A 26,195-nucleotide genomic window follows, 5' to 3' on the forward strand; every position below is an offset into this window, starting at 1 on the left:
GCTCCTACTTACATGTCCTGCAATGCATTCTGGATAAGGGCAGCACAGCCATGGAGGTGCCCCTGTACTCCCTTGTGTGGCTGCCTAGACCGGAGCCCTGGGATTGGCGTTGGGCTCTTTGTGCTGGAAGTAGCTATGCAATGCTGGGGGAGGGCAGGGAAAGATGAGGGACAACTTTTGGATCAGAAGATGATACCGTAGCCCAAGAACACAGGACAAGCCTCGACGTTCCCCTTAGTACACTTACAGCAGCACACGGAGAGCACAATGGTTGCTAAAGCATTTTATTCATTAAGACCCTTCCAGGCAAAAGGCGTCTTGATTCAGTAGAGATCAGTGGCACGTCTCAAAGAGCCGACTCTGCCACTCATAGAGCCCCACTCGCTGAATCTCCGGTACTGCCCTGGCCTCAGCAGGTACTGGCGGCCTCTGTAATTTGGCAATTCGTAAAGGATCCAGTGCCCGTCCAGCACAGAACAAGAGAGCATCTCGGGGGAGCGTAGCTGGTCCATGACTTGTGGAGAGTCCTCGGTTAACTCTACCATGTTGCCTCTGTGATCCTCCTTCTCATAGATCTTTATCCTGTAGGTGCCCCTGTGCTGTGACAGAAAATGAGACAGGGTATAGTGACTGCAGCAGACTGGCTGCCTGTGATCCTGGGCCCTTAAAGCTGCCTCTGCTCCCCACAGGAGGGGAATCCTTGAATGCTGCAAAGGCAGCACATCCACCCATTTGACTCAGACCTACGCGAACCGTGACTCCCACCCTTGGTGCAGGGAGCATGTCTGGGGTGGGGAGGAGGGAGCCCATCCAGGTGCAAGAGGGGGCTGGAATGTACAATGCTGGCCAGTCCTTAGTGAGCAAAGTGGTCTCCTAGGCTACTCCAAGTTCTGCTGGAGGCTGTTTCAGGCTTCAGCGGTCCCAGAATCAAGGTAACTGAGAAGTGACTTTGTTTTAAAGCGTTACAGAAAATATTGGGGCCCAATTCTCCCCTCACACTGGTGTAACTCTGTGGGCATAAGTGAGTTACTCCTTATTTTACACCAGTGTGAGGGGAGTGGGCCCAGTGTATCTCCAAATCCCCAGAAGTTATGGAAACATTTTCCCTTCTTAACTGGAAGTATGTTGTCATTTACTGTCCATAGATTTAACCAAAGGAGAGCTGCATCCAGGCCCGGAACAGGCAGTGGAAGGTTTCCTATCCTATCCCTTGAATGTCCCCCTCAGCTATCCTGGAGGGACGACCACTAGTAGGAAGAAAACAGTTCTCATTTTCAGTCCTCGGTAGCTACACTGAAAATGATCAAATAAGAACCTTATGACAGTGGCTTGGGCAATGTTACCATTTCTGGAAGAAAAAAAAAAAAGAAGCAAAATCAAACTCACAGGTGGGATCATCCGGCAGGACTTAATGGAGGTGCTGAAACCCTCAGACTGCATGTCGGGATAATCCCCCCGTTTCAGAAAGAACTGCTGTCCCTGGAAGTTGGGACGTTCATAGAGCATGAAGCAGCCACTTTCCACGCGGACGGAGTTACAGCGGCTGAGCTGACTTTGAAAATCCGGCCGGTCGCTGCTGCAGTCAACGGAGCGGCCCTGGAAGTTTCTGTCCTCGAAAAGGGTGATCTAGTGCGAGAAACAAACGGCAGAGTTTTCAATAACATCCTATACAGTGTGACTGCGTCCTGGCATTCCAATTTCTCTCCGTCCAGCACACTAAGCCTGAAGTGTCTGGGCCTTACATTTTACTCACAGTGATGATAAACTGATATACTCCTGTGACTTCAGTGGGATTGATCCTCATTTACACAAGTGTAAGCAAAAACAGAAACGGGCTCTGAGAGATTAATATACAGGGACTAGTAGAGGCAGTAGGTCCCCTAGCTCTGCATTCTTGATTCTCCTCTCCTATTGGTATCGGCCTGGAGTAACTCCTTTGACATCAAGAGACTAACTCTAATGTAAATGAGAGGAGAATCAGGTCCCTGACTTCAGACTGACATACCAAACAATCCAGTCCAGACAGGTTTCTCTTACCTTTCCCATCGTAGCTGGATTCAGGCTGCAAGCCATAGTACTCCAGCTGGGTAACTGCCTTTTTATACCTCACAACCAGTTCGAAGTGTGCACACGTTAACAAAAGTCTTTTCTCTGTTCATAGAGCCAACTCATGACTCTGGGGGCTCATTCAGTCTTTGTACTAGTGTCCATAGGTTTTCTGTAGTGGGGAACAGGTTATATTCCAGTTGTTACCAGTGACCAGTTCTGGGCCCTGGATCTGTCAGCACAGCCATTTTTACATTGAAGACAACACAGTTCAGGAAAAGAGAGAAACTTCTGGCCGAGTGACAGAGGAGACTGGATGTCGATGCCATCACAATCCTTTTCTATAGAGTCTCTGCAGTTGCATTGTTATTAGTGAATGCAGAAGTGGTACAATAAAGATGGAAGAGGGTTCAAACAACAAAATAGAAAGTAGGGAGATAAAAACAGAAATTTGTATGTCAAAAATAATGTCAAAAGGGCTTAGGTAGACATCATGCCGGTTTTAGCCATTCGGTAGCTTTGGGGTGGGCAGTATGGAGTCTGGAACGGCCTCCTGAGAGACCAGCATGAGATGAGCAGCTGTTCAGTAGGTGTGCAGCGCGTCTATCCCCACCTGCAGCCACACACAGCGGTTCAGAGTCCCCAGGTCTAGTCATTTGCTGCACTCATCACCACCCCACTCCTAAAATGGTAGAGCTTGTACCACGGATAGCGTGGCAGCCCGAAACCTGGCAGTCTCCCATCAGGCTAAGTCCTATGTTCTGTAACCTAGACCATACTGATCTTCCACTGATGTGCCAGCGGCGAGGCACCTCCCATGTATTTTTGACAGTTGTGGTTATCTCCTGGGTTGTGTCAAGGAGGTTCTTCACTGAAATGTTACCGTGTTCCCTGATAGGAGCTGGGATAGTAGAGAGGACTGACAGCTACCCAGTGTTTGTTGGTCTCATAGTCCCTGTTATTCTCGTCATTTGATTCAATTGAACATCAACTAGCTTTGTCTGGGGAGAGTTTAGTCACACAGGAGCACAGTATTCTCCAACTGAATAGCAGAGAGTTAGTGCCAAGCCATGCAGTGTTTGTGCGTTAGCTCCTCAACTTGAGCGTCCAAGCTTATCTAACAGGTCATTTCTGCTGCTAATTTCCTGAGCTCTCTTGGTGATGTTATCCTTATAGGTAAGTGTGTGAGCTAGAGTTCCTTGTAGGTATACTGGCTTTACGTCACGTGCCAATCATTCTTCATTCAAGAAGATGTTGAGTTCTCATGAAGCATTGGTTTGATTGATGTGAAAGCATGACAACACAGTTTTTGACATGCTGGGCTTCAGCCTCCACTTCCTGCAGTCACCACTGATGGCTGCCATATCTTGTTCTGGATGTCCTCAACCTTTCTGAAACCTCTGTCTCTTGAGGCTAGGTGGATGTCATCTGCATACTTGAATGGTCTTGAGATATCTGGAGACAGATTTTTTGGAAATATGTTTGGGCAAGAACAGGGCTCCTGAGGGAACCTGTTCTTCTAGCTCCTCCATGTGCTCAGTTTATTTCCTAGCACTGCTTGGAACTGTCTGTTTTGAAGCATCATTTCTGTAGCCATAACAATGCATCAGAGTAACATCTTTGACATCTTGACCAGCAAGCCAGTGTGCCATCAAGTCAGGAAACACAGCCCTTGTCTTTTTGTTTTCTTTTGGTAGAAAACCATTTTCTATATAGATGGTAAGAGAAAGAACTTGGTCATAAGTTCTCCTGCTAGGTTTGAAACCTGGCTTGTTAACACTTAGAGCCTGCTCTAATGTGAGCATGAGCCTTTGTAGAATTCGTCACTCCAGAAGTTTGGAAGCACGGCTGAAAGTGATATCAGACAGCTGGAGGGAATGGTTCTTTCCTTGTTTTGGTGTAGTTAGCATCCGAGCTTTCTGCCATAGCTGTCCTCTTGGATGACACTGGATATGAAAATTGACAGCCATTTTATGCTCTGCTTATCAAATTTTAATAGCATTTCTGGTGGAAATCTTGTTATGGCCACATGCTTTTCCTGCTTTCATGTAGCTCAGTGCTCTCTCCACTTCCTCAGTGGAGAAGGGCTGGAAAAAGTCTTCCTCACTCTGAGTGGGCCAGGCTGAATCAGTGCCATCCACTCTTTACTGATTCCTCGAAGGACTCATCCCTATCAGCTTTTGCCATGGTAACTGCTGGTGGTGATGCTCAAAGAACTACATGGTGGTGATGCTGTTCGGGATGCTGACCGATGGTTGGTGGGTTGTTACATTATTTGTGCTGTATAAAAGTTGGCTTCATTTCCCATTGCATATGTTAACATCCAGCATCTCAAAGATTCTGTTTGACCTGTTCAGTTTGGTTTTGTGAGACATTGGGGTAACATGTTATTCCCTGGGAAATTGGAATATAAAATAGTACTCTAGATACAGAAATCATTTTACAGCTATTGTGGTCAATGTTCCCTCTAATTTTTTCCATTCAGGTGCGAAATAAATTTTCTCATTTGCACCGAGGTATGTGCCTATGTGCGCCACCAGTAGAAACAAAAAACCTAGATATAATATATATTTTTAAAAAGTTATCATAGGGATAGTTACTCCAGCCAGGACAGGTTAGACATTTTAGAACTCACTACTCAAAGAATTACATTTAAGTGTAAGAGAAATAAAAATTGTGAAATGCATAGACAAGTCAAAACACTAAAATAACACTTTGAAAGAATAAAATTACGGAGAATATATATGCATTGCAGGAAGTACCAAGAAGTAACAGCAACAACAACAATAATACAAGGATGTATTGGGAGGTGAGTGAGAAAGAGACTGTGTGTGTGTGTGTGTGTGTGTGTGTGTGTGTGTGTGTGTGTGTGTGAGAGAGAGAGAGAGAGAGAGAGAGAGAGACTGACTGACTGACTGACTGACTCTCTGTGTGTGCTGGCTGCTGGGGAAAGCCACGCGCTGTCTCTTTAAGACACTCACTGAAAGTTCTCCTGCTCTGTCCTGTGCCCTGTTTCCCCTCTCCTGCTCTGCGGAGATGGGGTGCAGGGGGCGGAGAGAGAGAGAGACTGTCTGACTGCTGGGGAAATCTCAGAAATAGTGCAAAAACAACAAGGAGTCTGGTGGCACCTTAAAGACTAACAGATTTATTTGGGCATAAGCTTTCGTGAGTAAAAACCTCACTTCTTCGGATGCAAGTGAGGTTTTTACTCACGAAAGCTTATGCCCAAATAAATCTGTTAGTCTTTAAGGTGCCACCAGACTCCTTGTTGTTTTTGTAGATACAGACTAACACGGCTACCCCCTGATACTTGACACCATGCAAAGAAATAGTGCACTGTCTCTTTAAGAAAGGCACTCAGCTGACAGCCATTCACCATTCAGACCGCAGCAGCTCCCAGTCCTCCTGAGCCAGGCTGTCTCCTCTGCCCTGCTCTGTGGAGATGGGGTACAGGGGTGGGGGGAGGGGGACACCCTGACATCAGCACTCTCTTCCTTTCCCCATCTCCCGCTCTGCACAGCCAGCAGGAGGGTCCCAGGAGCAGCTGCAGGATGGCGCAATGTGAGGGGAGGGGCACCTGAACACATGCTGCCGGCTGTACATGCTCTGCTATCAACTGGGCGGCACTTACATCTCCTGCGTGGCTGTCCAAGAGCGCAGCTTATAGGGAACACAGACTGTGGTATAATGGTGGCTCATGGGTCCAGTAGAATGTTAGACTGAATTTATGGACTTAAAATCAAGCCCATATGGACAGGACTTGTGCTGCTGTAATGTTTGACCTTAGAGGTTTGTTCTGGTACAACTTGATTGATGTAGTTGGACTGGTGCAAATTTTCCTTGTCTAGCTAAGCCCTTAATGTCAAGTTCTGTATTGGTTTGAAGTTGGTAACCAGTTTATGCCAATTTCTTATATAGAGCTTTTCACCAATAGATCTCAAAGTGCTTCCCTCTCTTTATGTATTTATCCTCATAATACACGTGTGAGGGAGGTGTTGGAATTTTCTCCCTGACCTCTTTCCACTTGGCTTCCCAAGTTCAACTCCAGACTTTGTCACTCAGGTATCTTTATTTGGCATATAGCAACACTATGTTTTGTTGATTAGACTCAAACATGGAGTGGCGGCGGATATAGGGTATGTCACATACGTATCCAAAGTTACACAGAAACTCGCTCCCTTTATATACACTTACACATTTTATTGTGTAAGCAGCGTCTGAATGAATGCTTCCTTGACAGCTATCTGGAAGGGGTAGAGACTTGGGTGTGTTTATGTAAATACAGTTTGCTCCTGCTCTGCTTACAATTCAGCAAAAAGTGATCAACTTTGGCTGGTGTTGGGTACAAATCACCTTAGTACTGAATGCAGGGGTAGTGAAATATGGTTACTAATGTTGTAATTATTGTAGGAATACAGGAAAGCTGGACTGCTTAACCTGTCCCAAATGACTGGGCTTAATCTGTCCCCCTCAGTTGAAAGAACCTCATTAAGTCAGGGGCTTGAATGTCAGATCCATGTTAAAGTAAGAGGGGTGGGGACAGGTATCTCTGGTTAGGAGGCTACATACCCTCATGGGTTTTTCCTAGACTGGTTTAACCTGTTCCTCCTGACTATTCAAAGAATAGAGCTGAATATGCTTTATTAGGAGCCTCTTTGTTATGTTAAATGCCTAATCAGAGCGGAAATCACTTGAGATGGGGCAGGTGTTTCTGCCTAGCCTCCAAAGAGATAAAAATACTGAGACTGATGTGCAGAGGTCACAGCAGAGAGGCAGATGGCAGCAGAAGGCGACTGACAGTCAGCTGGTGAATGAGTGGGGTGGAGAGGTGGAATAAGCAGTCAGCTGGGTGGCTGGTGGAAAGATGCGGTGAGTGGGTGGCCGGCATGAGCAGACACCTGGCTGGCAGAGAGGGGTGGCGAACAAGTCCCCAAGCAGCAGAGCAAGTTAAGAACCTCTTCACCCCACACAGGGTGGGAGGTGAACTCTGGGTCTGCACTGACCAAGGACAGCAACTGTGAGTGAAGTGCAGAGAAGGATCGGGCACATGAAAGGGACTTTTGGATTGCTGGACTTAAGACCTTGAGGGGAAAAGGACACTGCCCAACCTACTTGGGGGTGGGTCTTTTACTCATGGTTTATGTTTATGAACCCTATTTGTGGTGTTCTCCCAAATTAACGCTGAGTTACTTCCCTCCTTTAATTAAAAGTTTATTTTTTACACTCAGACATTGTGCTTGTGAGTGGGGAAGTATTGCCTCAGAAGCACCCAGTGGTGGTGTGTAAATTTCCCAGGTTGCTGGGTGGGGGCTCAAGCTGTTTCTGTGTCCTATCAATGGCAAGGAATGCCTAGATATTGAATCTGGCCCTGGTTGCTGCTGCTCCACCTGGCAGAAGGGTTACAATTGCATTTACTGCATCATTGAACATGGGGGGAGGGATAGCTCAGTGGTTTGAGCACTGGCCTGCTAAACCCAGGGTTGTGAGTTCGGCCCTTGAGGGGGCCACTTAGGGATCTGGGGCAAAATCAGTACTTGGTCCTGCTAATGAAGGCAGGGGGCTGGACTCAATGACTTTTCAGGGTCCCTTCCAGTTCTATGAGATAGGTATATCTCCATATATTGGGACTGGCTTGGTTACCTTGTAGGAACCAAACCCCGTACAGCATGCTCTGTTCATGTACTGTCCTGGTTCAACCTACTCTTCACCTCATCTATATGTTCCTGACTTATTTTGTCCATAGTAAATGGTTCCCTGGGTGTGCCCCTCCTTATCTTAGCTAACTCAGACACTTTGTCTCTTAGCTCATTGACCCATTTACTTAGCACAAAACATTCCATTTTTAGCCTGCTGATGGATTTATCTCCCGAATCCTATCTTCCAAGAAATGAGCCTCCCCCCATGTTCACCTCCTCTGGTACAGCCCACCAGGGTGTTTCTACTACCTGTGTAAGGCTGACCCCAATTTCCTGTTGCTCAGCTCTCAGTTGGACAATGGGAACCAATTGCTCTATTTTCCTTTGTACTAAATCAGTGGTGTTAATGGACAAGGGGGGTACGGGTGCATTTGATCACCAGTGACTCCCGTTCAGTGTTGTCTGTCACGTTTTTGTTCATCAGCACACTTGGCTATAGGGCCTGGGTCCCAATCTGAATCAGAGAGGTGAGGTTCAAACAAAATCCATCCATGCTCCCCTGGCATTGTGACGTCCCCTCCAAAAAGTTGTGGGTCTCCAGAACAAATGCTGTGTCCCCGAGCCGTACCACCCCCTTCACTCTCTGCGATGAGTAGTCGGGCCTAGACACCCTCTATTGCAGTGAGGTTCAATCCTGCCGAACACTCCCAGAACCATCTGTGCTTGATTCGTTTACAGCAGACTATTTATTCCCTCCCCTCCTTGTGCTGCCGTCTTCACTCTGGAATAATGCTGGATATAGGTCCCATTCTCTGTTGTACCACTACTGCTAATAAATACCAATTATTTAGCATTCCTTGTCCATCTAGGAATAGCAACCAGAATTGGCACGGTTGAATGACTAATTTCATGTGGTGCCCAAGGTTGAGGGCCTTCTAGCCATGCAATGGTAAATTTTCGTCCCCAATATTATTAATGCCCTTTTCCACGATTGTCCAGATAAATGTACTGTTAAATAACCTTGACCATTCCCCCTGCTTTATTTTTTTTATTAAATACATAACAAGTTTAGTTTTATATATGTTGCATGCACATGCCTGAGAGATGTTATTGTTTAATGAATTAAGTATATTATTGTATGTTAGACTTTGTGTCCTATCACTGATGCTTAATGCCTCCTGCTGCAGATTTAAAGTACTAATTTTTTCCTCCTTTTTTTTAATGGCTGCACTAAATTTATGAGTTAGCAAGTTCATTTTAAGGGTTAATGCCTTAGCGTCTGCAGAATTTTATAGGGGGACCCAACTCTTTTGCCAGCCAGTATAGTTGCCACTGTCTTTCTTTTGGAATTATGGTTTTTGTGTCCTTGAAATATGCCTCTCACTGGATCCTATCATCATCAAATGTGTGCCCTGATAATTTATTACTAAACTATTTTTACATGGGACTGGACAGGTAACAGGCAGTCTGTATCTTGTCAAATTTAATATGAGTGGGAGGTGTATTGATTCTGTATTTCTTACCACTGTTTTACGAACAGGATATATACAAATACTATTGTCTGGCCACAGAGTGGTCATGGGACATAGAGGAGGAACATAATTTTCAAAGGAATATATGCTAAAGGTACTCACTTCAGGCTAGGATGAAGGGTGTTGCCTATCATTTATTTGCCACTAAAACAGCTGGGTTTTATTTACTAATGTGCCCGTTAAATGTTTTAGGCCTAGTGAAGTCCAATTGTTTGCCTTAGAAAACTCCCCAGACTTATTTATATGCCACAACATCCTACCGTTCTGGGATTTTTTGTTTTTGTTTTTTAGTATTTTGGGGGACATATTATGAACTCATAGATTTTAAACAATACAGCCCTATCCCTTGTTGTCCACATCTATCATTTGAACACACCCCTTGTAGTTCTTCAGCTTTAACATCCACTGCCTTAATGGCCAAACAGGACAATTGGTTTAGACTGGTAGGCTGATTTTGTTTTGCCCCTAATTGTGGGGTGCAGAATATTTTCCCATTTGTTTTTATTGTACAGCTGGTGTCTGGCATGTTCTGAATGGTTGTGGGAGTGTGGAATTATTGACTGTTTCTGAACCTCTGGACCAACTCCAAACCATTCACATCAGGACATGCGGTGTCGTAACCCTCCACCACTGCATGGTTGCAAATTAACAAGACAAAAAGAAGAAACCGTTTTGTGCCTTTTTAAATTTTTGAGGTTTATGAGCGTTGAGCTGACTTTTGTGAACCCAGCTCTTCCTTTTACTTTCCAGGACTATGAAGAATACAGAGGGGTCAGGTCAATCCTACCTGAAGCATGTACCACTTTGCCTTTGGAAAAGGCTTGCAGGGAGCCTGATCCTGGATGATGACTTTAGATCACACGTGATGCTCAGTCAGGTCTCCTTTGGCATTGAACCATGCCTTGCCTTTTAATATGTCCACTTCCTTTCTTACACCACGCTCCTCTGTATCTGCATCTGCAAGTCCTGTACCAGGCTTCTGACAGGACCACTATAGCCAGATGGGCTGGAACTGCAGGGCTGCCCAGAGGATTCAGGGGGCCTGGCGCAAAGCGGGGGAGCGGACATAAAAAAAAGCACCACCCGCTGTGGCACTTGTACTCACTGGGCGGCGCTCCAAGTCTACGGCAGCGGCGGCAGCAGGTCCTTCACTCGCGCCGCGTCTTCGACAGCACTGAAGGACCCGCTGCCAAAATGCCGCAGAAGACCCAGAGCGAAAGAAGGGCCCGCCGCCGAAGTGCCGCTGAAGACTCGGACCGCCGCCGGGTGAGTAGCCAGGGAAGAGATTCTCAGCCAGGGCTCGTGGGGCCCCTGCGGGGCCTGGGGCAAATTGTCCCACTTGCCCCCTTTCTGGGCAGCCCTGTGGAACTGGGCTAATTATATCCTTCCGCATTCTCATTAGTCTTCCCATCAGGCGTCGTTGGGGGAAAAAGCTGTGAATTTGCATCCCTAGCTCCGTTATACATTAGTACCAGCGGTAACGCTTCATCCCAATTGCTGCCTGTTGCAGAGTCTTTTTTAAGCTTGGATTTGATGATGGTCCTATTTACTCTCACAACCTGTCCTGCTGCTGCTGGCTGATGGGGAAAGGGAACCTTTTGATCTACGTCCAGCCAGGAGCACACTTCTTTGACAACGGTCCCCATAAAACGATTCCCATTGTCTGAGTCAATAACCTTATTGCCCCTGCAGTACACATTGCCCCCCAATTATTTCGCTCTCGTTAGGGCAGTCACATATTTAGTGTGGAAGGCCTCCTACTCCTAATGTGAGAAAGCATTGACAACAACTAGCTCATACTTATTACCCTTTGGTATTAAGGGCAGCTCCCCAGTATAGTTGATTTGAACTCGTTTTCATGGACCTCTCTATGATTGTCTCAGAAAATCATTTTTTACGTTCTTTGTTAGCTGGATTGTCTAGCGCAGATTAGACCAGCATCAAGGTGTTCCTTCCTGTCTCTTTGCCATTGGGACCGACACCATGTTTTTGCCAGTCTGTCTTTGGCCTCTGCCTCTTTGGAGTGACCAAACACAGTGGACCTGTGCAACCATAAGAGCAGATCTTTCTGCATATTTTGTGGTGCTACCCATACTGAACCTTTATTTAATTTAAACATGGGAGTTCTGGCTGTATGACTAAGTTTTGACCTTGTACATTCATGTTTTGGCTGCAGGCTTTCTCCCAAAGTGGTCTTAACTTGACATCCTGTTTTTGAATGCTTTGTACTGGCCTTAGCCCTGCAGCGCTGCCAACCGGAGTTGCCTGAGGTAAGCGCCGCCCAGCCGGAGCCTGCACCCCCACGCTTGAGCCCCCTCCCGCACCCAAACTCCCTCCCGGAGCCCGCACCCCCTCCTACTCCCCAACACCCTGCTGGTGAAAGTGAGTGAGGGTGGGAGAGAGCAGGGAATGGAGTGAGCGGGGGTGAGGCCTCAGAGAACGGGTGGGGCAGGGGACAAGGCCTTGGAGAAGGGGCGGGGCAGGGGCAGGGCTAGGGCGTTCTGTTTTGTGCTGTGAGAAAGTTGGCAACCCTAAGTGTTTGGCCAGTTTTTGTTTTTTACTTTAATTGTTGTTAAGCCTCTTTTATGTATATATAATGTAACATAGTGGCGAACGCCATGTGTATACTGAATGTCTCGTTGCCTTTGCTCTTTTCATAAGAACGTACGTAAGAACGGCCCTTCTGGGTCAGACCAAAGGTCCATCTAGCCCAGTATCCTGTCTTCCGATAGCGGCCAGTGCCAGTGCCTCTGTATTTAATCGTGTCCCAGTATACACCTTGATAAACGTACTTACAGATTAGTCTTTCTACAACGGTGACACTTCACCACTGTCCATGAAAAGAGTCAAGGACCACAACTCATCTTATTGTACGTTACAGTCTCTTTGGATCCAAAGTGCCTCTGCTGCTGGTAAGGCTGGCGAGCTGTCTCCATGGCCCCCCTCCATTAGCCCGGCAAACACTCTGTAAGAGTCCCCACCAAAAAAGACAGGAACAGAAACCTGGGGCCCTCCCCTCCCACAGGAGTGGGACCAAGGGCCCTCCTCCCTCAGGGAGAACAGGGTCCTAAGTCCCTCACACCCTGAGATGAAGGGATAGGAGTAGGGTCTCTTCCAGGACTCGCCCTTGAGCCAGGGTGTATCTGCTTGGATGTGTGGACTAGGCCAGGGGTGCTCTTCTCTTCCTGCTTCCCACAGTCCTCTGCTGGGCTGGTGTTGGTGGCTCCTACAGTTAACCTCACAATGAGGTGCATGGGGCTGTTCAGTCCTCTCAGAGGTATTGTTTCAGGCTGGCTGCAGACTTGGGCAGATGTCTCTGCATTTGTTCCACCCAGGTCATGTTTTCAAGCTTTACACCCCCCAGGACCAGAAACCTCAGCTTTTGTTACACACTGGATGTTCCAGTGTAATCAGATGATTCCAGGAGCTGAGGCCCTCGACCCAGACCTGTGGTGCCTATGGCTAGTTAATCCTGCCCTGCCCTGGATTGGTGCTCAGGTAACTCCGACCCAAGGCTCAGCTCCTGGCTGGGGGGAGAGCTGTGACTGGCACTGCCTCTCGGCTGGGAGCAGAATGTGGCTCATTCCTGCCATCAGCTGGGTGCCCAGCTCTGCCTGCTCCATGCCAAGTGGCTGAGGGGGCTCTGGCTGCTGCTCCCTGGTGATGCTCCCAGGGCCCCTTCTGCCCTAGCTCCAAATCTATGGCCACGGGTGGGCTGGAGGATTATGATCTAGACTACAGCTGTTTGGTTACAGTCCTCTCTATGGTCCACGTCCTGCATGTTTCACACTATGGTTCAGATCCTACTACGTATCCTGCACTGCATTTTGGGTAAGGTCTGCAAAGCCACGGAGGTGATTGGAAGGGAGTCTTGTATCCCCGTACTCCCTAGTGTGGCTGCCTAGGCCTAAGCCCTGTGTCATTTGTGCTGGAAGTAGCTATGCAGTGCTGGGGAGGGCAGGGAAAGATGAGGAGCAGCGTTTGGTTCAGAAGATGATACCGTGGCGCAAGAATACAGGACAAGCCTCGACGTTCCCCTTAGTACACTTACAACAGCACTCTGAGAGCACAATGGTTGCTAAAGCATTTTATTCACTGAGACCCTTCCAGGCGAAAGGCGTCTTGATTCAGTAGAGATCAGTGGCACGTCTCAAAGAGCCGACTTTGCCACTCATAGCACCCCACTCGCTGAATCTCCGATACTCCCCTGGCCTCAGCAGGTACTGGCGGCCTCTAAAATTTGGCAATTCGTAAAAGATCCAGTGCCCATCCAGCACAGAACAAGAGAGCATCTCGGGGGAGCGTAGCTGGTCCATGACTTGCGGAGAGTCCTCAGTTAACTCTACCATGTTGCCTCTGTGATCCTCCTTCTCATAGATCTTTATCCTGTAGGTGCCCCTGTGCTGTGAAAGAAAATGAGACAGGGTAATAGTGACTGCAGCAGGCTGGCTGCCTGTGATCCTGGACCCTGAGTCAGTCCTGTGCACTGCTCCAGAGATGCAAAGGGCATCCCTGCAATGTCCCCCCAGCCATCCTGGAGGGACTACCTCTAGAAGAAAGAAAACAATTCTCATTTTCAGTCTTGGGTATCTCTGCTGAAAATGATCAAGCAAGTGCCTTATGACGGTGGTTTGGGCAATTTTGCCATTTAAAAAAAAAAGAAGAAGCAAAATTGAACTCACAGGTGGGATCATCCGGCAGGACTTAATGGAGGTGCTGAAACCCTCAGACTGCATGTCGGGATAATCCCCCCGTTTCAGAAAGAACTGCTGTCCCTGGAAGTTGGGACGTTCATAGAGCATGAAGCAGCCACTTTCCACGCGGGCGGAGTTACAGCGGCTGAGCTGACTTTGAAAATCCGGCCGGTCGCTGCTGCACTCAACGGAGCGGCCCTGGAAGTTTCTGTCCTCGAAAAGAGTGATCTAGTGCGAGAAACAAATGGCAGAGTTTGCAGTAACATCCTATACAGTGTGACTGCGTCCTGGTATTCTAATTTCTCTCCATCCAGCACACTAAGCCTGAAGTGTCTGGGCCTTGCATTTTACCCACAGTGATGATAAACTGATATACTCCTGTGACTTCAGTGGAACTGATCCTCATTTACACAAGTGTAAGCGAAAGCAGAATTGGGCTGTGAGAGATTAATATACAGGGACTAATAGAGGCAGTAGGTCCCCTAGCTCTGCATTCTTGATTCTCCTCTCCTACTGATATAGGCCAGGAGTAACTCCTTTGACATCAAGAGACTAACTCTGTTGTAAATGGGAGGAGAATCAGGTCCCTGGCTTCAGACTGACATAGCAAACAATCCAGTCCAGACAGGTTTCTCTTACCTTTTCCATCGTAGCTGGATTCAGGCTGCAAGCCTTAGTACTCCAGCCGGGCAACTGCCTTTTTATACCTCATAACCAGCGCTAAGTGTGCACACGTTAACAAAAGTCTTTTCTCTGTTCATAGAGCTGACTCATGACTCTGGGGGATCATTCACTCTTTGTACTAGTGTCCATAGGTTTTGTGTAGCGGGGAACAGGTTTTATTCCTATTGTTACCAGTGACCCGTTCTGGGCCCTGGATCTGTCAGCTCAGCCATTTTTACATTGAAGACAACATAGTTCAGGAGAAGAGAGAAACTTCTGGCCGAGTGACAGAGGGGACTGGATGTCGATGCCATCACAATCCTTTTCTATAGAGTCTCTGCAGTTACATTGTTATAAGTGGATGCACAAGTGGTACAATAAAGATGGAAGAGGGTTCAAACGACAACACAGAAAGTAGGAAGATAAAAACAGAAATGTGCATGTAAAAAAATGTCAAAAGGGCTTAGGTAGACATCAGGCGTGTTTGAGGCCTTCAATAGCTTTGGGGTCAGCAGTATGGAGTCGGGAACATACTCCCGCGAGACCAGCATCAGATGAGCAGCTGTTCAGTAGGTGTGCAGCGTCCACCCCCACCCACAGCCACACTGGGCTGTTCTGAATCTCCAGGTGTGGTCATTTCCAGCACACCTCATCACCCCACTCAAAAGGTTGAGTTTGCATCATAGTGTGGGAGCCCGAGGCCAGGCAATCTTCCATCAGGCTGAACAAGGAAAAGGAGTTTCTTGGGCCTTGTCTACGCTACAGAGTTTTCCTGACAAAAGTTAGGCCCTTTAATTAAAGCGCTTTCATTAAATCACTGTTGCATGTCCTCAATATGGTCCTTGTGTTGGTAGAGCCCATCCACACTAGCAGCTCTTGCATCGATACAGAGCAGTGCACTGTGGGTAGCTATGCCACTGTGCAACTGGCCCTGGGGTTTGGGGCAGGGTTTACAACGCTTCATGGGATAGGTACAGTGTCACATGATGCAGGTTTCTCAGTCCCGTCTTCCATGGGCAGCCTACTAGATTGCCAGCTGCTTTTCATCTGAAGTGTATGTGGGGACAGAAGGGGGACAGTGTGTGAGAGGGACTCTGTGTGAGTGTGTGTGTGTGAGAGAGAGACAGAAACAGAGTGTTGGGGGACAGTGTGAGAGATTGTGTGTGTGGGGGGGAGAGTGTGTGTTGGGGGAGAGTGTGTCGGCATGCTGTCGATCTAAGTTCAGACAGCAGCCTGAGCAACCAATCCTGCGGGTGGGGGACACCTCCCCCCCACATCAGCCCCTGGCTCTGCACAGCACAGCAATCTTCCTCCCCTCCCGCCCCTGCAGAAGCAGCTTGCTCTGCCTGCCTGCCAATGGAGCTCTCCCTTCTCCTTCTCCTCTCCACCTGCCCTGCTAGCTGGAGCTCTCCCTGGGCTGCTGTTGCTGGCTAGAGCTTCTTTCCTGGACTACTGCTGCTGCTGCCACTGCTACTGAGCGTGGGGTGGGGGGGGCCTTGCCGGCCAACCCCTCCTCCCCACCGTCTCTGGAAAAAAAAAAATCCACATTAATAGTTCTGTGATTCTCTCCGAGTCAGGGCCGTCCGTACCCATACACAAACTATGCAGCTAAGCTGGCCAGGAAAGCTGCTCCTTCCTCATGCCCACTCCACTCCTTCCCCCAAACCCCTGAGCCTGCTCCGCCCCAGCCCTGCCCCCACTCCATCCGTTCCCCAAAGCCCCTGCCTCTGCTCTGCCCCACCCCGCCTCTTCCCACCTTTGCTCCGCCAAGCCCCGCCCCCACTCCACCTCTTCCCCCAAACCCCTGCTCCGCCCCACCCCGCCTCTTCCCACCTCTGCTCCACCCCAGCCCCACCCCCACTCCACCTCTTCCCCTGAGCTACGTCGTGGGGAACTGCAGCAGGGGTCGGGTGTGCCCTGCACTCACCAAGCCCCCCACTTTTTAACATAGGTGTAGTTTCAGAGGGCAGGAGGCAGTGTTGCTAGTCTAGCTACAGAAATAATTTCCCAGCTATTGTGGAGTAACTTTTCTTTTATAATGGTGTCTTATGGGTGCAGCATAATATTGGATTGAACCTATGTACTTAGGCCCTGTCTATACAGGGTTGTTTTTGCACTGCTCAGTGTGTTTGACTTTAGAGGTTTTTGCTTGTACAATTAGATTGATGTAGTTGGACTGGTGCAAATTTTCCTAATCTACATAAGTCCGTAATGTCAAGTTCTGAATTGATTTGATTGAAATGCCAATTTCTTATATAAAGGTTTTCCTCAATAGAGCTCAAAGTGCTTCACCATCTTTAAAGTATTTATTCTCAAAAGACCCTTGTGAAGTAGGTGGTGTGATTTTTCTCTGAGACCTCTTTCCACTCTTCTTCACAACAACTCAGTTCAACTCCAGGCTTTGTCATTCAGTTATCTTTATTTGGCATACAGCAACACTTCACTGAACTGATGAAACTCAAATGTAAGGTGGTGGTGGATGTAGTGTGACAGTCTGTACCCCCATTTGCACTCCTTTTATTGGACCATGATACATTTCATACAAAGCATGCCTTATGAGGTATCATTCAAAAACTCATAATTTACTGTTTCAGAGTAGCAGCCGTGTTAGTCTGTATCCGCAAAAAGAACAGGAGTACTTGTGGCATCTTAGAGACTAACAAATTTATTAGTCTCTAAGGTGCCACAAGTACTCCTGTTCATAATTTCCTGATTGTCATTGTCCTAGTAAAATATGTGTGGCAGCATTGTATGTAAAGTTTTAAGATTCTATTGTGTTATGTTAGTAAGAGCAGCCACAAACCACTTCTTCAGAGACAAAAGCCAAACTGACGCCTCAGCCAGGTGTCAACAAGATCAAATGGACAATCACCTGGTTAAGTGGCCATTCTTTGGCAGGAAAGAGGGTGTGAGTGAAAATGTATATTTTGACAAAGGAAGAGCTTGAGGTTCCCATCCAAACAGACTTTGTCTCCTGGACTTCAGCTGGAGATGGAGAGTGAACTATAAAAGGGGGGAACAGACATCCCAAAACTTCTCACTTTCTCTCTGCTCACAGTATCAACAACACCTGAAGGACAAGGAAAGTGACACTGGGGTCACTTGGGGCAGGGGTCCAGTCTGAAAAGGAATCCAGCCATTAAGACTGCTAAAATGTAGTGAGAGAGACCTTTGCTTTGAATTCATTTAGCTTAAGTTTTTCTTTTTATTTCTTTGTAACCAGTTCTGACTTTTATGCCTCATTATTTGTAATCACTTAAAATCTATCTTTCTGTAGTTAATAAACTTGTTCTATTGTTTTATCTAAACCAGTGTGTTTGCACTGAAGTGTTTGGGAAACTCCATTTGAGATAAGAGGATTTGTGCATATACTTGTCTATTAATAAAATGATGGCCTTTATATGAGCTTGTAGTGTGCAGGAGGGTGCTGAATACAAGACACAAATTACTGGGGGAAAGTCTCAGACCAGGAGTTTGCTGGTCAGGGCCTGCTTTAGGCCGATTCCCCTGAATCGGGCCCTGTGCCTAAGAGGGCCCTGCGCCCTAAAGAAGAGTGCCTAACTTAGGCGCCTTTTTAATTTTTACTCACCCGGCGGCACTCCGGGTCTTCGGCGGCACTTTGGCAGCGGGTCCTTCACTCGCTCCGGGTCCTCGGCGGCATTTCGGTGGCGGGTCGTTCAGTGCCGCGGAAGACATCCCTGCTGGGGCCCCGTCGAAACTATTTGAATTGGGCCCCGCCGAAACTATTCGAATTGGGCCCCACACTTCCTAAAGCCGGCCCTGTTGCTGGTGTTGCCCTGCAGTGTAATTGAGTGGCTGGATGTAGCACTCATGTAGTATAGCTGGGACTAATTTAGATGCTGGAGCCTGTGTGTGGGCAGACCAGGAGTGGTTGCTCTCACACTGAAGCAGTGTAAAAGGCACCCCAGGTTGGAGAACTGAGGGGACACATCTGTTCAACAGTCCAGATTGTATCCTGGGTAAGATCACATTAGGGCACATGACATATCTATCCAAAGATGCACAGAAACTCTCTCCCTTTATAAACATTTACACATTTTACTTCATTTTCTATATGTTGCATCACATATGCTGGCAGTGGCTCGCTTACTTTGTAGGAGCCGATCCCCGTACAGCATGCTCTGTCCATGTTTGACCTACTCTTTACCTCATGTTTTCATTCCCGACTTATTGTGTCCATTATTATTTTGTTCATAGTAAATGGTTCCCTGGGTGTTCCCCCTCCTAGCTAGCTGAGAAAAATTATCTCTTAGCTTAAAGACCCATTTACTTTTCTTAGCACAAACATTCTGTTTTTAGCCAGCTGATCTGTTTACCTCCTGAGTCCTGTCTTCCAAAAGACTTCAGAGGAGCCAGGTCAATCCTATGTTAAGCGCAGACTGTACCACTCTGCTTTTGGAAAAGGCTGGCAGGGAGCAAGACTACAATGGTACATACTGAAAGGCAAACTGTCAGGTTACTAGTGAAGGTCTTCAGGGAAGACAGTTTTGCTGACATGCAGTTTTTTTTAAAGATTAGATCCTGGGTGCTAGAGGGGCTAATTGGGAAGTAGCACAGGATTGTGGGAAATGCCCACCAGACAGCTGGTCTGGAGGGAGCCTCATAACCTGGAGGGGGTGACAGTAGTGCCCTAGCCAGAGGGCTGAGTCATGAAGTCACACACAAGACCCCGAGTCATGAAGAGATACAGTGAGATGAGTCACAGTGTGAGTACCCGATGGAAGGGGGCATTTGCTTCTGGAAGTGGGACCAAGGTCCCTCTAGCCTCGGGGACAACAGGGGTCATTTGACCCTCATACCCTGAGCTGAAGGGATAGAGGTAGGGTAGTTCCCAGGACTCACCCTTGAGCCTGGGTGTATCTCTTTGGATGGGTGAACTGGGCCAGGGGTGCTCTTCTCTTCTTGCCTCCCAGAGTCTTCTGCTGGGCTGCTGTTGGTGGCTCCTACAGTTAACCTCACACTGAAGCGCATGGGTCTGTTCAGCCCCCTCAGAGGTATTGTTTCAGGCTGGCTACAGACTTGGGCAGATGTCTCTGAATTGGTTCCACCTGGGTCATATTCAAGCTGTGCTTCACACACCCCTGGGACAGACACCTCAGTTTTCGTTATGCACAGAAAGTTCCAGTGTAATCCGGTGATTCCAGGAGCTGGGGCCCTTGACCTAGGCCTGTGGTCCCTATAGCTAGTTAATCCTGCCCTGGCTGGATCGGTGCTCAGGTAACTCGGGCCTGAGGCTCGGCTGGGCAGAGAGCTATGATTGATGCTGTCTCTCGGCTGGGAGGAGGATGTGGTTCATTCCTGCCATCAGCTGGGTGCCCAGCTCTGCCTGCTCCATGCCTGGCTGAGGGGGCGCCGGCTATTGCTCCCTGGTGATGCTCCCAGTACCTCTTTAGCCCTAGCTCCAAATCTGTGACCATGGGTGGGCTAGAGGATTATCATCTAGACTACAGCTGTATGGTTACAGTCCTCCCGCCCCTCTCTATCCTCCAAGCCCTGTATGTTTCATTCTATAGTTCAGCTCCTATGAAGTGGCCTGCACACTGCATTTTGGGTAAGGTCTGCACAGCCATGGAGGTGATTGGGACGGAGCCTGGTGCTCCTGTACGCCCTTGTGTGGCTGCCTAGATCTGAGCCCTGTGTTTGGCGTTGAGCACTTTGTGCTGGAAGTAGCTATGCAATGCTGGGGGAGGGCAGGGAAAGATGAGGGACTAATTTTGGATCAGAAGATGATACCGTAGCCCAAGAACACACAAGCCTCGACGTTCCCCTTAGTACACTTACAACAGCACACGGAGAGCACAATGGTTGCTAAAGCATTTTATTCATTAAGACCCTTCCAGACAAAAGGCGTCTTGATTCAGTAGAGATCAGTGGCACGTCTCAAAGAGCCGACTCTGCCACTCATAGAGCCCCACTCGCTGAATCTCCGGTACTGCCCTGGCCTCAGGAGGTACTGGCGGCCTCTGTAATTCGGCAATTCGTAAAGGATCCAGTACCCGTCCAGCACAGAACAAGAGAGCATCTCGGGGGAGCGTAGCTGGTCCATGACTTGTGGAGAGTCCTCGGTTAACTCTACCATGTTGCCTCTGTGATCCTCCTTCTCATAGATCTTTATCCTGTAGGTGCCCCTGTGCTGTGACAGAAAATGAGACAGGGTAATAGTGACTGCAGCAGACTGGCTGCCTGTGATCCTGGGCCCTGAGTCAGCCCTGTGCACTGCTCCAGTGATGCAAAGGGCGCTTAATGCTGCCTCTGGTCTCCAGAGGAGGGGAATCCTTGAATGCTGCAAAGGCAGCACATCCACCCATTTGACTGAGACCTACGTGAGCCAGCATGTCTGGGGTGGGGAGGGAGCCCAGCCAAGCACAAGAGGGGACAAGGCTGCAATGTACAATGCTGGCCAGTCCTCAGCCAGCACAATGATCCCATAGGCCAGGAGTTCTCAATCTTTTTCTTTCTGAGGCCCTGGTGACGGGGCATGCTTGCCCCACACCAATACTGCAAAGGTTAAATCTACTCTTTGGGCTGAGGAGGCCACCACCCTTGGCCCTGCTGGGTGTGTTCCATCTGTAGACCAGGTATAAAAGGGAGCAGCCCAGCTCATTTGGGGCTGACTGCTGAGGAGGGAGGACGCCCGCTGGAGGCTCCAGCCCTGGAACTGCTGAGGCCTCAGAAGGAAGAAGCCGGAGATGCTGAGACACAGGCAAATGCCCAAGTTCCTGCATATGCCCAAGGAGTGACAAAGCTGCTGAGAGCCGCACAGGCTGAGGAGCCTATGGACTTCGGAGATGCCAGGACGACTCCACCAGGGACAGGATAGGAAATAGGTCAGGGAGACTAGGCAGTGTACCAAGTGTTGTCAGTGTGTTTTGGTTGGATTCCTCACTGACTCAGTGGTGAGCATACTTGCCACTGTCAGGGCCCTGAGCTGGGACCTGGAGCAGGGAGGGCACGAGTCCCCCTTCCCGGTTTCCACCCCCCTCAGGTGGCAGCCCACTCCCTTGACCAGCCTACTGAAGAGGGCCATTATATTGACTCTGGCCATTTGGCCACACAGTCCTGCTGATTTGGGCCACAAGGACACGCAGTCCTGACGGACGGCAGCCATATTGATTTTTACCCTTAGGCAAAGCTGTCCCAAGATAAAGGGTGATTGTATAGATTCAACTGCGGGGCCATAATTATCCTCACTCCTTCCCAAGAAGGGATGGGTCACACTTGCCCCACGACAGGGTCCCCTAACATGCTATAAAAACTCCACGGACCTCTGTGCCATAACAACAGTTTTTCTGCATATAAAAGCCGGGGCTGCCATTAGAGGGTAGCAAGCAGGGCAATTACCCAAGGCCCCGTGCCACAGGGGGCCTTCGAAGCTCAGCTGCTCTGGCTTACGCTTCAGGCACGGGTGGTGGGGCTCAGGGCACTGGGGCTTCGGCTTTCCGTCCTGGGCCCCGGTGCGTCAAATGCTGGCCTTGCATTGAGATTCTATGAAACCCATTCGTGGCCCACCAGGGGGCCTCAGATCCCTAGTTGAGAACTGCTGGCAGAGGCTACACTAAGTTCTGATAGGGGGTGTTTCAGGCTTCAGCAGCCCCAAAACCAAGGAAACAGAAAAGTGACTTTGTTCTAAAGAGTCTCAGAAAATGTTGAGCCCAATTCTCCCCTCACACGGGTGTAACTCTCTGGGCTTCAAGGAGTTACTCCTTATTTTACACCAGTGTGCGGGGAGTGGGCCCAGTGTATCTCCAAATCCCCAGAAGTTACGGATCCATTTTCCCTTCTTAACTCGAAGTATGTTGTTGTTCACTGTCCATATTCCTAACCACAGGACAGCTGCACCAACGCCCAGAACAGGCAGCCGTAGAGGAAGTTTCCTATCCTATCCCTGCAATGTCCCCCCAGCCATCCTGGAGGGATGACCACTAGGAGGAAGAAAGCAGTTCTCGTTTTCAGTCCTTGGGAGCTCAGTTGAAAATGATCAAGCAAGAGCCTTATGACGGTGGCTTGGGCAACGTTGCCATTTTTAAAAGCAAAATCCAACTCACAGGTGGTATCATCCGGCAGGACTTAATGGAGGTGCTGAAACCCTCAGACTGCATGTCGGGATAATCCCCCCGTTTCAGAAAGAACTGCTGTCCCTGGAAGTTGGGACGTTCATAGAGCATGAAGCAGCCACTTTCCACGCGGACGGAGTTACAGCGGCTGAGCTGACTTTGAAAATCCGGCCGGTCGCTGCTGCACTCAACGGAGCGGCCCTGGAAGTTTCTGTCCTCGAAAAGAGTGATCTAGTGCGAGAAACAAATGGCAGAGTTTGCAGTAACATCCTATACAGTGTGACTGCGTCCTGGTATTCTAATTTCTCTCCATCCAGCACACTAAGCCTGAAGTGTCTGGACCTTGCATTTTACCCACAGTGATGATAAACTGATATACTCCTGTGACTTCAGTGGAACTGATCCTCATTTACACAAGTGTAAGCGAAAGCAGAATTGGGCTGTGAGAGATTAATATACAGGGACTAATAGAAGCAGTAGGTCCCCTAGCTCTGCATTCTTGATTCTCCTCTTCTACTGATATAGGCCAGGAGTAACTCTGTTGTAAATGGGAGGAGAATCAGGTCCCTGGCTTCAGGCTGACCTAGCGTACAACCCAGTCCAGACAGGTTTCTCTTACCTTTTCCATCGTAGCTGGATTCAGGCTGCAAGCCTTAGTACTCCAGCTGGGCAACTGCCTTTTTATACCTCATAACCAGTGCTAAGTGTGCACACGTTAACAAAAGTCTTTTCTCTGTTCATAGAGCCAACTCATGACTCTGGGGGATCATTCACTCTTTGTACTAGTGTCCATAGGTTTTGTGTTGTGGGGAACTGGTTTTATTCCTATTGTTACCAGTGACCAGTTCAGCACAGCCATTTTTACATTGAAGACAACATAGTACAAGAAAAGAGAGAAACTTCTGGCTGAGTGACAGAGGGGACTGGATGTCGATGCCATCACAAACCTTCTCTATAGAGTCTCTGCAGTTCCATTGTTATTAGTGAATGCAGAAGTGGTTCAATAAAGATGGAAAAGGGTTCAAATTACAAAATAGAAAGTAGGGAGATAAAAACAGAAATGTGAATGTAAAAAAAAAAGTCAAAAGGGCTTAGATAGACCTCATGTGTGTTTTTGCCATTCTGTAGCTTTGGGGTCAGATGTATGGAGTCTGGAATGTCCTCCTGCGAGACCAGCATGAGATGAGCAGCTGTTCAGTAGGTGTGCAGCGTCCACCCCCACCCGTAGCCACACAGGGCTGTTCTGAGTCCCCAGGTCTAGTCATTTCCAGCACCTCATCACCCCACATTTCCAATGGTTGAGCTTGCACAATATTTAGCCTAGCAGCCCATGGCCAGGCAGTCTTCCATTAGGCTGAATGAGGAGAAGGAGTTTCTCAGGCCTTGTCTACACTACAGAGTTTTGTTGACAAAAATTAAGCCCTTTAATTAAAGTGCTTCCATTAAATCACTGTTGCACGTCCTCATTATGGTCCTCATGTCGGCGGAGCCCATCCACACTAGCAGCTCTTGCATTGATGCAAGAGCTGTGCAGTGTGGGTAGCTATGCCACTGCAACTAGCTGTAGGGTTTTGGGAAAGGTACAGTCACATGATGCAGGTTTCTCAATCCCATCATTCCATGGGCAGCCTACTAGATTGCCAGCTGCTTTTCAGCTGAAGTGTATGTGAGGCAGGAGGGGGAGAGTTTGTGACAGGGACCGTGTGTGTGTGTGTGAGAGAGAGAGAGAGAGACAGAAACAGAGTGTGTGTTGTGGGAGAGTGTGAGATATTGTGTGGGTGGGTGGGGCGGGGGGAATGTGTGTTTGGGGAGAGTGTGTTGGCATGCTGTCGCTCTAAGTTCAGACAGCAGCCTGAGGCAGTGCTGGGTGCTGGGTTTACAATGGCTCCAGTGGCTCCATGGAGCCGGGCCCATGCTCAGAGGGGGTCCCGGCCTGCTCCACTTGCACTGCGCCCTGAGACCCTGCTGGCTCCCCCTGCCCACCACTTGCTCCTCTCGGCCTGCCCGCTGGCTGGCTGAGGGCTCCTCTCCGTCCCCACCCCCACCCACCTGCTTTTCCCTGCCCCCTGGCCAGACCCCAGTGCACCTCCAGCTCTGGGAAGTCTCTGTTTCCCACCACCTGTGGGGTCCCGCCTGTCTCCCCGGAGCTGAGCCACCTGGGATTGCTGCAGAAGCCTGGCCATTGTCAGCTCTCAGTCGGTGGTGGGGGGAGGATGGGGCTTGGCTGGGCCTCTTTAGGCAAGTGGGTCCTTAGGGACCCCGGTCGGGGCAGGCCCTGGCCTGTCTGATCGCGCCACTCCCAAGAGGCTGGAGCGATTCCCTGTCCTGGGACCAGCCCTGGCTGCGCTGCCAGCTCAGCCTGGCAGACAGTCGCCTCCCAGCAGGGCTGGTGAGTGTGGCTGGGAGGCAGTGCGTGGGGGAGAGGGTCTCTTAGGGGTTTGGGGCGGTGCTGGGCTGTGAGGAGGCAAGGAAGATGTGTGTGTTGGGGCAGTAGGGAGTGGGGGTTCTGTGGGGGTGCCGGGCAGTTTGGTGGGGCTGTGGGCGGGGAGACACTGGGCTGTGCATTTGTGGGTGGGTCAGGGGGACACTGGCCATAGGGAGTCAGGGGGTGTTGGGCAGGGCAGCTGTGTGGTGCAATATGGGCCCGCCCCCCAAGGGGAAGGGGTATGCTGGCAGCACAGGGCCAGGTGGGCCACTGCCGGTTTGTAAATAGTGCCCTTGCACTGGGCTGAGCAGAGTGGGGCCTCCCCTCCTATGCCATGCCCCATTGCCTCTGGCTCGCCCCTCGCTCTGGGGACTGACCTCCCCGCGCCATGCTCCATTGCCTCCATGGGGGCCCACAAATATGTTTGGCAACAGGTCCAAAAAGGTTAATCCGTCCCTGGCAACCAATCCTGCAGGTGGGGGACACCCCCGCCCCACATCAGCCCCTGGCTCTGCACAGCACAGCAATCTTCCTCCCCTCCCGCCCCTGCAGAAGCAGCTTGCTCTGCCTGCCTGCCAATTCCACATTAATGGTTCTGTGATTCCCTCTGAGTTCTCCCACAGCCTCCTCAGCTGCAGGGAGCGGCATCTTCAGCAGCTCCGTGAGCTCTCCACACTGAGGAATGTCAAAGCTTGCACATGCCTGCAGGGCAGCTGAATTCAAAACAGTGAGCAGAGCGGTCACGGTGGGCATTGTGGGATACTGGGGGAGGCCAGTTATAGCGACATAATGAACGGCAGCATCTACACTGACGCTTTCTCGCTTTAACTTTGCTGTAAAAAGCTCCATGTCTGTAGTCCATGTGGTTTTATGAGATGAGAGTGGCTGATCCCAGATGATCCCACTGGATACTCAGTTACATCCCCTTTGACATTGAACCATGCCTTGGTTTTTTATACTTTCGCTTCCTTTCTTACCGTCACACTCCTGTGTATCTCCAAAACCTGCATCTGCAAGTCCTGTACCAGGCTTCTGACAGGGCCACTGTAGCTAGATGGGCTGGAACTGGGTTAATTATATCCTTCCACGCTCTCACTGGTCTTCCCATCAAGGCATCATTGGGG

The 26,195-nt window shown here is 49.2% G+C and overlaps 3 protein-coding genes across 3 annotated transcripts; all 3 read right to left on the minus strand.

The window, feature by feature from the left end:
• Positions 1 to 287: 287 nt before the first annotated feature.
• On the minus strand, positions 288 to 2,046 carry LOC101939482 (gamma-crystallin B-like). The gene is made up of 3 exons (XM_005306075.4): positions 2,038 to 2,046; positions 1,387 to 1,626; positions 288 to 599 (listed from the first exon to the last, which is right to left on the minus strand). Exons 1-3 carry the CDS (start codon positions 2,044 to 2,046, stop codon positions 324 to 326), a joined length of 525 nt encoding a protein of 174 aa, XP_005306132.1. The 3' UTR covers positions 288 to 323.
• Positions 2,047 to 13,341: 11,295 nt separating this feature from the next.
• LOC101944595 (gamma-crystallin B-like) lies at positions 13,342 to 14,556 on the minus strand. Its single transcript, XM_065561268.1, has 3 exons — positions 14,548 to 14,556; positions 13,897 to 14,136; positions 13,342 to 13,617 (listed from the first exon to the last, which is right to left on the minus strand). Exons 1-3 carry the CDS (start codon positions 14,554 to 14,556, stop codon positions 13,342 to 13,344), a joined length of 525 nt encoding a protein of 174 aa, XP_065417340.1.
• A 5,893-nt stretch (positions 14,557 to 20,449) lies between these two features.
• Positions 20,450 to 23,274, minus strand: LOC112060172 (gamma-crystallin B-like). Its single transcript, XM_065561269.1, has 3 exons — positions 23,266 to 23,274; positions 22,638 to 22,877; positions 20,450 to 20,725 (listed from the first exon to the last, which is right to left on the minus strand). Exons 1-3 carry the CDS (start codon positions 23,272 to 23,274, stop codon positions 20,450 to 20,452), a joined length of 525 nt encoding a protein of 174 aa, XP_065417341.1.
• Between the last annotated feature and the right edge of the window lie 2,921 nt (positions 23,275 to 26,195).

The sequence above is a fragment of the Chrysemys picta genome, chromosome 11 (genome assembly GCF_011386835.1).
Source record: "Chrysemys picta bellii isolate R12L10 chromosome 11, ASM1138683v2, whole genome shotgun sequence".
Taxonomy (NCBI): Eukaryota; Metazoa; Chordata; order Testudines; family Emydidae; genus Chrysemys; species Chrysemys picta.

Excerpts from the sequence above, each read along its gene's own strand:
- LOC101939482 (XM_005306075.4), bottom strand. Across the intron at positions 600-1,386 it reads CCTGCCGGATGATCCCACCT|CACAGGGGCACCTACAGGAT; the intron begins GTGAGTTTGATT and ends TTTCTGTCACAG.
- LOC101944595 (XM_065561268.1), bottom strand. Across the intron at positions 13,618-13,896 it reads CCTGCCGGATGATCCCACCT|CACAGGGGCACCTACAGGAT; the intron begins GTGAGTTCAATT and ends TTTCTTTCACAG.
- LOC112060172 (XM_065561269.1), bottom strand. Across the intron at positions 20,726-22,637 it reads CCTGCCGGATGATACCACCT|CACAGGGGCACCTACAGGAT; the intron begins GTGAGTTGGATT and ends TTTCTGTCACAG.